This window comes from Loxodonta africana, chromosome 8 (assembly GCF_030014295.1).
Source record: "Loxodonta africana isolate mLoxAfr1 chromosome 8, mLoxAfr1.hap2, whole genome shotgun sequence".
NCBI lineage: Eukaryota > Metazoa > Chordata > Mammalia > Proboscidea > Elephantidae > Loxodonta > Loxodonta africana.
The window spans coordinates 18,143,502-18,156,223 of NC_087349.1; the positions used below are offsets into that span (position 1 = coordinate 18,143,502).

The following is a 12,722-nucleotide window of genomic DNA, read 5'->3' on the forward strand; positions in this document are numbered from 1 at the left end:
TTTGTTGAGTTAATGCATAAAAGGCCTTCCTTCCATGACTCCTGACAAGGTTAAGTTACCATGCTGAACGCACCCAAAGCATGCTGTGCTTTTTCTTCCTTAGCGCTTCTTGCAATTAACTGTACTTAAACAATAATTAATATAATTGCAATGTATTCCCAGCTTCTCCTTCTGGACTGTAACTTCCATGAGAACTGAGACCATGCTTAGAGCAGGGCCCATATAGTTCAGTGCGCACATGTTTGCTGAGAACGGAGCCAAGCTTAGTGCGGCGCCTGTGTAGTTCAGTGCGCATGCGTGTGTTGGCTCTTCTGCCATGCCGTGTAGGAGCTGGGGAGGGGGAGGCAGAGGTGATTTTGGCGGCCTGGTTCTGTGGTAGTATATTCAAAAACGTGAGGAAGCTTCCTTGACCTTCCGTGCTTCACTCTCAGCCTCCCTCCTAGAAGTGCTTTGAGCCTTGAAAAATCTGGCCTTTGGTGAGCCAAATGGCAAGGGGTGGGAGCCAGACGTCTGAGTTCTCGGGAGGAGTGGGACAGGTGTGGAGGAAACGCTTGTAGCTAACACCCTAACCCGATTCTGTGTTGTCTTTGTGAACAGCAGAGGCGGCCAATGAAACCTCCCCTGTGCATCAAACCCCAGCCTCAGCCTCAGCCTCAGCCCCAGCCCCAGCCCCAGCCCCAGCTAATCAACAAGGGACTCTTACAACACCCAGTACTACAATGGGGTCTCCAGCCTTAGACGTGGGAAAACCGGGTGCCATGACTCCAGATCTCCAGGCAACCCCGGGTACCACGACTCCGACTACAAGCCAGGGAACCCCAGGTACCACGATTCCAACTACAGGCCAGGGAATCCCGGGTACCACGATTCCAACTACAGGCCAGGGAACCCCGGGTACCACAACTTCAGCTGCAGGCCAGGGATACCTGGGTACCACAACTCCAGATCCTGGCCAGGGACACCCGAGTACCACGACTCCAGCTCCTGGCCAGGGACACCCGAGTACCACGACTCCAGCTTCAGACCAGAACTCGGGTACCACGACTCCAGCTCCGGGCCAGGGAAACCGAGATACAGGTCCCAGTGACCAGACCACAGTGGTGACTCCACGCCCAGACAGCCCTCCTGCGGTTGACTCAGATGGCTCTACACAGTCAGGACCCATCACCCCACCTGAGAATAAAACCACAGGCAGCCAGAACGTAGCCAAAGATGCAGATCAATCTGGAGGCACAAGTAAGCAGGACGTTACCACAGCCTGTGGGACTCCTGGTGAAACAACTCAGGTGGCCTGTCAATCTCCAAGTCAAGATAGCGCCTCGAAAACCACACCTGCTGTTAATCCCCAGCCATCTGGGAGCTCTGTTACTTCGAAGCCCCGAGGGAGCACAACCGAAAAACAATCCACAAATGCCCCAGTTCCAGGCTCAGGCCCTGTGGATAGTCCCACCGTCACAGCTCCGGTGACAGCTGCCACACCAAGTAAGTCATGCCTTCTTCTTCTTTTTTTTTTCCAAGCAAGAAGGAACTTTTAAAAGCTCATATTTAATGTAATTGCTCCACTGGAAGATAGAGATTTATGCTGAGGGTTAAACAATACGAATACACTTCACCTTCATTCAGACTTTGTTTCCCATTTCAATGATGAGCAGGGGCCCCGCGCTGTGTGCTCTGATGAGGGCTCAACGGTGTTGCCCACTTTAGCACATAAACCAGCCAACAGTCTATTCGTGGTAAGACTCTGGGTGCTTGTGGTACTTGGTTGTTGTTAGGTGCTGTCGAGTCAAGCCTGACTTAGACAACCCCACGCATAACAGAACAAAGCACTGGCCGGTCCTGCACCATCCCCGTGATTGGTTGTGGGTTGGACTGTTGTGATCCACAGGGTTTTCATCAGCTGATTTTTAGAAGTAGATTGCCAGGCCTTTCTTCCTAGTCCATTTTAATCTGGCAGCTCTGCTGAAACCTGTTCAGCATCATAGCAACACACAAGCCTCCACTGACGGCTGGTGGCGGCCCGTGAGGTGCAGTGGCCGGGAACTGAACCTGGGTCTCCTGCATGGCGGGTGAGAATTCTCCCACTGAACCACCACTGCCCCCGATGATAGAACTCTAGAACAATATTTCTCTAAGAAATTTGACAGCCATCCACGATAAGATACATTTTGATTTTATCTCATGATCCAGGACACACACACCCCACACTTGGACCACACTCATAACTGAAAGAAAAGTTTCCCAGAAACAGGACTTAAACCTTCACTCTACGTGATGCACCCTGATATTTTCTATTTTATTCCATCTCCTTTTTTCAAGTGCTGATCGTAAGTCAGTGAATTATTTTTAAAACCTGCTGATGGGCCATGAGCTTCAAGAGCACGTCCCAGCTGAGATCTGTTGAATTAGCATTTTTGGGCATGAGCCTGAGAGCCTGCATTTTTTCAGGCCCTCCAGGTAATTTTGATGCATCTTGAAGTGAACAGAGGGCTGCACTAGAAGGAGTCCCTGGGGGGTCCCTGCCTCCCTGAGTGGCCCATCCGCCCATGTGTCAGATTTGACTCTTGGCCACTTCTTCCTCCACTTAAACAAAATTCCTCTGCTTTCACCTTCATTAGGGCAGCTCCAAGGGCTTGAGGGGGGCAGGTCCAGCAGTCACCCCTCTTCCCGTGTCCAGTCTTCTCTCTTCTCTCCTTTCACCCATCACAAGGCCTTCTGCCCCCAGCCAGCCCCTCCTAGGATAGGACACTTTGGAGACACTGCTATCTTATTCCAGAGGAGCGGGGGAGTGCTTGTTCTCTCCTCTTTCCATACCACCATCATGTTCAGCTGCTAACCAAAAGGTTGGAGGCTTGAGTCCACCCAGAGGCACCTCAGAAGAAAGGCCTGGAGATTTCCTTCCCCCAAAATCAGCCATTGAAAACCCCATGGGGCTCAGTTCTACTCTTACTACGTGGGGTTGCCATGAGTAGGAATGGACTCAGAGGCAACTATTACTGGCACTAGAAGAGGGTGGCAGCATCCTGCCGTACGTACCGTACCAGCTGGGCTCTGAGCTGGATTCCCATCCAAACCTGGACTCAAATCCCTGCTTTGCCACTTGTTGCCATGTGGCCTTGGGCAAATCCTGTAGCCTCTCTGAACCTCAGTCTCCTCGTCTCTAAGAAAGGAGTGTCATTGTGAGGATTAAATGAGAAAGCACATCTGCGGCCTGAGCTCAGCCAAGGGCATCGAGTAAGTGCTCAGTGGTGGTGGTCGATGTCCTCATCGTTGTCATCATCATTGTTACTTCCTTTGCCCGGTTCTCACAGTGGCTGTCCAGGCTGACCTAGCCTGTCCTATATGACAGGAACCCACATCTTCGATTCTGCGTCTCCTTCCTAATAGCCTGCTCATTGCAGCTTGTCTTGGTGGGGATAAGACTGAAGAGCAGAGAGAACAGCTAGAAGGAGAACAGACTGTCCGCTTCTCTCTAGGTGACTACTCGTCTCTTCTCACAGCCTTTTTCTTCCCAGTCTCAGATTTGTCAGCCACCATTGGAGGAGGGAAACCGGCCCCGGAGACCTCTACTTCCATGGCACCGCAGCCAGCAAGCCCCTTGCCAGGCCCCACAGGAATACCCAGCTCCAGCCCGAAGCCAACTACGACTGCCCCCCAAGGGTCCACCACCTATTCACCCACCTCAGCTCTTGGGAGTCACAAGGTAATTCCGGCAAGGGTGGGACGGACTAGTGGGCTCCAGGAAGGGCACATCTGTTCCTCCCTCCATCCAGGCCCCTTGCCAGGACCGTAGGAGCAGGGTTCCCTTCACTGCTCCCCTACCCCAGCCCCGGCTTTGCTGGCTCTGCCTTAGACCACTGGACAGCCAGGGGCCTTCCTGGCTTTGAAACTGGCCCAGCCACGCCTCTGCTGCCCTGAACGTCTTTCTTTCAGTTTCACCCTCCCGGGGGAGGGACGAGTCAAAGACAGGTCTTGCCAGGTTGAGCCCGAACCCTGACTCCAGTGGCTTCTTTCAGGTAAAGTGTGAGGCCCCCGAAAAGCCCAATGAGAAGATGCTCGTCCTGAACCTCACCAAGGCCAGCCCCTGTGTGAGTACCTCCTGAACTGGTGCCGCCTTTGCTCCCCGAAGGCAGCTCCACAGCAGGGCTGAGGAAGGTGTAGGGGAATAAGGTGTCTCTTCTAAAAAGGGGGTGAGAGGTGTGTTCACTGTCCTGCCCTTGTTTCTTCCTGGTGGGGAGGCCCCTTCCCAGCAGCTGGAGTGACAACGTGAGGTTCCGGCTCCTCCAACCAGGGTTACTCATGGGGCCACTGCAGGGCCAGAAAGAGCACCCAGGCAGTCTCCTCGCGTTCACCGTATACCTACTTCGTGGTCTGGGAGACCCTCATCCTAGTTCAGGGTGTGACTTCGGCAAATCTCCTTGCACTTGAGAGGCTTTGACTGAAAATGAGAGGCTAACAGCCTGTGGTTTTAGGTTTCCTGGCCCAGGTGTTAGCCGACAGCCTCCCAGAAGACCAAACCAAAACCAAACCCAGTGCCATCGAGTCGATTCCGACTCATAGCAACCCTATAGGACACAGTAGAACTGCCCCATAGAGTTTCCAAGGAGTACCTGGTGGACTTGAACTGCCGACCCTTTGGCTACCAGCCGTAGCACTTAACCACTACGCCACCTGGGTTTCCTCCCAGAAGACCAGGTGGAGGGAATTTCCCGCTAACCTGAGAAGTCTGGGAGAGAATGGGGCCGGGTAATTCTGAGTGGAGTTTCTGGTGGTGTGGAACAGTTAACATGCTTGGCTGCTGACAGAAAAGGCTGGCTATTGGAGTCCACCCAGAGGCACCCTAGAAAAAAGGCCTGGCAGTCTACTTCCAAAAAACCAGCCATTGACAATCCTATGGAGCACAGTTCTACTCTGACACACATGAGGTCACCATGAATCGGAATCGACTCGAAGCCAACTGTTTTTTTTTTCCCTGGAGCACAAGGGAATCATAGCCAACAGTTGTTCTTCTGCTGTGGATGGTGTGTGTGTGTGCAGGTACATTTGTATGAGAGAGGGGGCAGGGAGCGCACCAGCCTTCATTCTACCCAGGCTCAGGAGAAGAAGGGCTGTACTCTGGGGGTGCACCATGCATGGAAATAGTTGGGAGCCCTGGAGTGCAGGTCATGGATGGCTCACTGCTGCCCTCTCCTGGTCAGTGTTTATTTTTGCAGCTACCACTGGAGCTTAGGCTGCTAACCAAAGGTCCACAATTCAAAACCACCAGCCGCTCCTTGGAAACCCTATGGGGTAGTTGGACTCAACTCCTTGGCAACAGGTTTTTACTGTTGTTATTGTTAGGTGCCATTGAGTTGGTTCTGACTCTTAGCAACCCTGTATACAGCAGAAGGAAACACTGCCCAGTCCTGCACCATCCTCACAATCCCTGTGCTTGAGCCCACGTTGCAGCCACTGTGTCAGTCCATCTTGTTAAGGCCCTTCCTCTTTTTTGCTTTTACCAAGCATGATGTCCTTCTCTAGGGACTGAGAATAGACCAGAACATGGTTTCCATATGAAAGAGAACTTGGATGCTCTAATGCTACCTGGATTTGCACTTTTTTTTTCTTTTGCATGTCCATTTTGCTGGCATTTTCCAAGTAAACTTTACAGAAACATATTTAGACTAGAGTTTTAAAAGGGAGCGGTGTTCTCCTGGGGCTGGGCTTATTGGACGTACAGAAAGCATAGTTGAGATCGCCCCTGGGACCGCGGGGTGCTGCGCAGCCTTCCCTCAGGCACTCTTTTGGCTAAAACTTGGCAGGTTGTGGGCTGGTTGTGAGAAGTGTTTGCTTTCCTTTGCTAGAACAGGGAGGTGGAAAGTGCTGATCCTGGAGGAACTCCGAGGGAGGGAAAGCGTATGAGGGTGAAAGGTGTTATCCCACCACAGACAAGATAAAGAGGGTGAGGGCGGGGAGAGATCAGAGCGCTGCAGAGAAGCACGGGCCCGGGGAAAGCACCTAACTCTGGACTCTTGGCAGGCTGGGTGTGGCGCCAGTTGAGGCCAGAGAGCGGATAGGCTTAAGCAGGGTTGCAGCATACTCCTGACCTCTCGAGGAAGGCGGCCCCGTGAACCTAGGCTGCTGTCTGACCCGAGGAATCATCTGTGGTTTCCCCACAATAGGTACAGGGTCCTCTGGATGAAAAATTGATCACCATTCTGTGCAAAACAGTGAAAAGCTCCTTCAGCGCAGCTCAGGATCAGTGCCACATACGCCTGGCACCTGTTCCAGAAAGCCAGGCCGTGGTGGTCAAGGAGATCTCCATCCAGAGTGAGTTTTGGGCAAGGGGGGTCGAAGCCTGTGTGGGGTGGGAGTGGGGCAGGGTGCTCAGGGGCCACGTCAGAGGATGCCACGGCCTTGGTTGTCTAGGAATTGTCTAGCCCCCCTTTCTCCTGGCCACCTGAGCTGGTCTCTGGCTCTCCACCCCTGAGCACCTCACTTGGCCGCAGCAGTGAGGCGGCACCTCTCTCTGCTTTCCCACAGCAAACCTTCTTCCCAGCGACATTTATGAGTTGCTGAAGGACAAATGGGACGACTTAAAAGATGTAAGTGGGCCCCTACCATGTGGTGGGACAGACTGGGCCAGGAGCCCGCCCTCCCTGGGACAGCCACAGTGCCTTTGCCCCAACCTCTGAGCATACAGGAACCCTCTGCTGGGCAAACATCTAGAAGACAGGAGGGTGAGAGGGCCGCATAAGCAGAAGTGCTGGTAAAGGGTAGGGGTACAGAGGGGTGTCCCAGAACCTGTTTTCTGCCACGTGACTTTCTCCTTCCTGGCCAGGTGGGGGTCAGTGACATGCAGCTTGGGGACCAGGGGCCCCCAGAGGAGGCCGAGGACCGGTTCAGCATGCCTCTCATCATCGCCATAGTCTGCATGGCGTCCTTCCTGCTCCTTGTCGCGGCTCTCTATGGCTGCTGCCACCAGCGTCTGTCTCACAGGAGGGACCAGGTGAGCACGCCCCTTCTCAGCCAGGGGACACCTCAGGTCACCAGATGGTAGAGGAGGACAGTGAGTGGGCCGTGGACCCTTTGTGACAGGCCCACAGGCCCTCAAGGGCCCCACTTGCTAGCTGGGAAGACCATGGGCTTTGGAGTCAGACACGGTTTCCGCTTGACTCTGCCCCTTATCTGAGACTGCGAGCAAGTCATGTGACCTCTTTGAGCTTCAGGTTCCTCATCTGCTTGATGGGGACAGTGTCCACCTTGCAGAACGGTTGAGGATTAATTGATCTAAGTGGGCCCAGGCCGCCTGTCTAATCAAAATTTCCTCACTCGCCTTACAGAATGCCCATCATTACAGTTCCCCCTGATCTGTGGTTCCCAACCCTGGCTGCACATTCTGGGGAGCTTAAAAAATCCCCACACATAGCTTCCCTGCACACCAACCAAGTGGGTGTCTCTGGACCAGTGTATTTGTTAGAAGCTTCCCAGATGATTTTAGTGTGTAACCAAAGTTGTCTCTCAGATAAAAAGAAAGAAAAAGTACTGTTGCCAGGTGGCTGCTATCTGAGCGGAGATGGTCCTGGGCATCACTGTACCTGTCTCGTGCAGGCTTAGAGTGGTTCTCAGTCACCCAACCTGGGGGAGCTGTTTTCTGACAGTCCTTCCCAGTTTATCATGGCGGGCAGAGGTATGTGTTCAGAGAGAGGAAGGTTTTGGGGGAAGGAATGGAGGAAGGAAGGAAGAGCTTGGAGGACTCTGGAGGAGGACAAAGTCCATCCTCACTGACTACCCATTTGCCATCAGGGCAAAGGTGAAGTAAGCTGGGAATTTTAGGATGTGGGGCAAGTCTTTGCCTCAAACTCGCCTGAGGCAGGCCAATCACCAGCATGGCCTCCAGGAACAGCCAGCATCCACATGTGATTTCTTGCTTACAGGCGCCCACATTAGCCAATTGGGGTTCCAGGGTTGAAGGGATACGTGGATTATATTAAGGCTATCTAAGGCCAATGACGCAGGGCCCAGCCGTGTTTCGTTCTGTTATACATAGGGTTGCTATGAGTCAGAACCGACACACCACACCACCTAACAACAAGGCCAGTGTTGTTGTTAGCTGCTGTTGAGTTGGCCCCCAACTCATGGCAACCCCGTGTGTGTCAGAAGAACTGTGCTCCACAGGGCTTTCACTGGCTGATTTTTCGAAGTAGATCATCTAAGGTCAATAGTCCTCCAACATTTACCCTTTCTCCCTGGGTCCTCTTCCTTCCTCTAGCAACGGCTGACAGAGGAGCTGCAGACTGTGGAGAATGGCTACCATGACAATCCAACGTTGGAAGTGATGGAGACTTCGTCAGAGATGCAGGAGAAGAAGGTGGTCAACCTCAATGGGGAGCTGGGGGACAGCTGGATCGTCCCCCTGGACAACCTGAGCAAGGATGACCTAGATGAGGAGGAAGACACACACCTCTAATCAGGTCTGCTGGCCATGCCACAGAGCTCCTGACTGACCACCTTAAGTGCCATTTGGATTGGGGAGGAAAAGTCCTTCCCATTGAAGGAGGAAAAGACTGAGGAGGGAGGGTGGACTCTGAAGGCTCCCTCCTCCCAAACCCCACAGGGCCTTAATTTTTCCCTTTTCAAGCTGAACAAATCACATTCTCTCTAGATTCTTCTTGCAAAATAACCCACTAGTGCCTGAGCTCAGTGCTGCTGGAAGATGAGAAGGGGGATCCAGAAGGAACCATATGAGGGGCTGTAGAGATCATCTAGTAGAGTCCCTTCATTTAGATGAGATTACTGAGGCCCAAAGGGGTGAGTGACTTGCCAAGGTCACATGGCCACTTGGGGACAGCCAGCCAGGATGAAGACACAGATCCCGTCGCTCAGCCCAGTGCTGGTTTCCATCAAGCCACGCTACTGTGGCCACTTGCACCTTCCTGCCAGAGCAGCCCTGGACGGGGGTGAAACCACCAGTAGGGCATGGGGAGAGGGGGAGATAGAAGAGCAGGGCCGGAACCTGCCTCAGTGGGATCTGGTTGCTTGAAAGTAGAAGGCACGGGTCCCCAGCTGTCTAGTTTCTACCCCAACACCCGTGGAAGGCTTGTATCCCCACCAGGGACTGAAACTTGTAACTACTAAAGGCCAGACATCCTGTTGTTCACTGCTCAGCTGCTAGGGTAAAGACCAAGCTCTGGAACCCCCAAAATCCAGTGGAACAGCAGTAGCTGTAGGACATACCTTCCCTGGGGCCCCCAGCCAGCACAGATGTGTCTTAACAGATAGTCAACTCACACAGCCAGGGAGAATAGGCTTTACTTCACAGGAAACTCAGGGACTTGCAAGTTGCTGAGAGTTTTGTTCTGTTTGTTTTTTAATCCAGCCCTCCACTGCCACAGGCCAAAGCTCCAATTGTTGGGAGGCTTTCAGCTAGCTAATCTCATGGATTCCGGTTCTCCTGAGCCACGGGGCAAAGGTCCAGACATGCAGTGTGTTCCTCAGGTGCCACCTCTGCAGCCTGGGGACTGGCCGTCCACTCCCCGGGGCCGTGCACTGTCCTCTCTATTCCTAATAGGGCGGCTGCCCTTTTCCTGCAGCTTCTGGGCCTCTCGGAAACACAAAGCTATGTCTGTTCCCCAGTGAGGGGTTCTGAGGGAGCCCAGTACCTAGCGCCTGAGGCCTGGGCAGGGTGAGACTTGGGTCTCATTTTCTGACGAGGGGGAGTCCCATGTGGAATTTTGAACTCTGCCATGGTCTCTGTTGTTCCTGGGCCCAGGGGTCATCTCTGAGTTTCTGGGCATAAATTTCCTGTAAGAAACTAGGTGAAGGTGCATAACTGCTTGGGGGAATGAAAATGATCATTTCAGGACAAAAAGCCAGAACCCTGGGGTCTTAGAGGCAAATAGGCTGTCTGCTTTGGGATAGCTCATTGTTTAAAAAAGTGGGAGGATCTATGTTCTTTCCCTGGCTGCCTGAGAGATGTGAAGCTAACAAGAGCCAAAGGCATCTGCCCTGATCCCCCAGAGTGTGGAGGTTGGGCAGGACTGGCAACAATGCCACTTTGGACATCTTTTGTAGTATCTTGCTAGAAAGAGGCCTGTTCACTTCTTCCCTGCCTGGCAGGGGGTCTTTCTACCTACTGGTTTGTCATGGCCCCTCTGGGAAAGGCAGACGGGTTTACTCTGCCCTTGCTGATTTGGGGTCACATTTCACCAGCCAGGGCCATCAAGAGATAGCAAATATGCCTCTTCAGGGAGAGAGGTGATGAGGGCGGGGACTAGAAAGGACAAATGTTGCCTGGTCAAGAGGAATGACGGCTCAGGCTCTGTCCACGGGTGACCTGGAGAAGCTTGGGTTGATCCTTTTGTGCACCCACATAGTGCTACTCCAGCCTTTAGGGCATCTTCAGACCCAGTACCTTGCCGTGGCTGGCTGCTGCCGCCTGGACATCACTGTCAAAGGCCATAGTATGGTCCTTATCCCACATCCTCCCTGGGTTCTCAGTGCTGCCTGATACTCTGGATTCGGAGGCTGAGAAGGGCTAAGAGGGACACCAGGAACTCAGCATGATTTTAAACAAGGTGTGCCAAAGAGAGAGTAGAAACTCTTATTTCAGTGGCAAGCTGGTTTCCCTAAGCTGTGTAACAGGCTGGTGATGTGGACAAAACCCAGTAGGGAGCATGCTGTTGGGCGATCAGGCAGGGAAGCACAGTGCTTATGAAGGAGGTACAGAATATTCTTTGCATCATAAAACAGAATACGGGTTTAACCTAGTCTAGATGCACGATTCTCCACCCCCCCGCCCCCGTTGATGAGGAAAGCTAGCAGAAAGTTTATTTAAACCACCTCTTGAGCTTTATCCTTTTTCTCAGTATACTGGAGAGACTCTGAAAATCAAGTTCCAACGGATATATACATACATATGTGTATGTGTACATACGTATGTATATATATACACACACAATTTTTGATAAATGTAAATACAACAGCCCCATGTTACTCCACCATGCACTGCTTACAGTGAATATATTTTGAAAAAAACATTTGTTAGCTATGAGATGGATTAGCTTTTTTTTTTTTTTGGAACATGAATATAAATAAGTAGAAATGGCAAGTGTTTGATTTTTTAAAATGAATTATAACAAGACAGGCGGATGAGGAATCCGTCTTGTCGATCAGGCTTTCGTGTCTTGGATTACGGCCCTTGGCCCTCTCCAGCCAAAGCCCAGCCATGTGCCACCAGGGCTAGGGCCAACATGCGCTGGTTAGAAAGTGATGCTCTGGTCACAGGGAGCAGTCTCTGAGATCTTGACCAGCTGCTTCTACAGATACAAAAACAAGCCCGGACAGATGATGTGGCCAAAAATCACATGGCTAGTTAGTGGCAGAAACAGGATAAAAACCTGAGTCTGCAGACTGCCAGCCCAGTGCTGTGTGCCTCAGAAGAAATCCGTGAGTGAAGGACTGCTACTCATAGGCACAGGAGCCCTGGTGGAGCAATGGCCAAGTGCTTGGCTGCTAACCGAAAGGTCATCAGTTCCAACCCATCAGTGGCTCTGTGGGAGAAAGACCTGGCAGTTTGCTCCCGTAAAGATGACAGCCTTGGAAACCCTATGGGGCAGTTCGACTTTGTCTTACAGGGTCACTGAGTCAGAATCAACTCAACAGCACACAACACCTCCTAGGCACTAGAATAGCACAAAGGATGAAATTTCCTTTCCAGTCTTAACCCTGTAGCAGGGTTAGGGAGGGCATGAAGACAAAAATAGGAGCCGCACTGGTCTTCCACACTTAGTTCCTGAGTCATTTAGGTCTGAGACTTAAGTGAGCAATCCCTTCTGCCAAGGAGCTTTTACACAGGGAACCTCCGCTAGCAGGGCTAGATCAGGGGCGCCAGCAACGAAGCGGCATGGCGGTGTCACTGGCTGATTCCTCGGGTCTTCTGAGAGTCCAACACCAGGTGAAGGGGAGGGGGCTAGTATTTGAGGTGGGCCTTTTGGTTATTAACGAATGTTAAACACAGTTTGCCCGGGAGACTGGGGGAGCATGTGTCTTAGTGGACAGGAGTCTGAAGTACACTGGAATTTACTGAGAAACTTGTTTGTAAAGACTATAGTTAATTATTGCATTTTCGTACAAAAAATATATTTTGGAAAATTGTATACTGTCAATTAAAGTGCTTTTGTGTAAGCTGGTTGAAGCCCTAGTATTTTGCTCTGATTGGCTTAAGTTTCTCCCTCCTTGATGGCCTTGCAGACATCAAGCGCCAGCATCGAGCATGGGCTCAGTGACACCTGTTGAACTGTGCAGGCCCAGAGAGTGGAAGAGGACGGAAGCCGAAAGCAAAGGAAAAAGGGGGAGCCCGGGATGACCCCTAGATTCTCCAGATTACCTCAGGCCTATTGGTCATAACTCAGGACCTCCTTTTCCCCAGGACATTGTTTTATATGCTTTTCTTTCTTCTTCCTGTGTACTTCTGCCTCAAAGACAATTGTCAGTCACCCACAACCAAAGATCCCAAGGGGGCTGCTGAGCCCTGATCAGGTACGAAAACACTAGTTTAGAAACAAAACACACAAAGATACAAAAAAATACATAAGGAGGCTTTGTTCTGGCCCTGTTTCTGCACATAGATCTGTGAACCTGTCACAAGAGGCCCAGGCCTGTCCCTTATCAAGAGACCTGGTGCATTGAGGGTGACACAATACTCTTCTGTCCGCCTGCAGCTTAGTTTCCGAAACATCTTTGCG

General features: G+C 51.9%; 1 protein-coding gene across 1 annotated transcript; it reads left to right on the top strand.

The window, feature by feature from the left end:
• The first annotated feature begins 358 nt into the window (after positions 1-358).
• On the top strand, positions 359-12,162 carry PODXL (podocalyxin like). The gene is made up of 7 exons (XM_010600451.3): positions 359-1,482; positions 3,513-3,700; positions 4,014-4,085; positions 6,159-6,306; positions 6,520-6,581; positions 6,818-6,985; positions 8,249-12,162. The coding sequence occupies exons 1-7, from the start codon at positions 720-722 to the stop codon at positions 8,444-8,446; spliced, it is 1,599 nt and encodes a 532-aa protein (XP_010598753.1). The 5' UTR covers positions 359-719; the 3' UTR covers positions 8,447-12,162.
• The last annotated feature ends 560 nt before the right edge of the window (positions 12,163-12,722 follow it).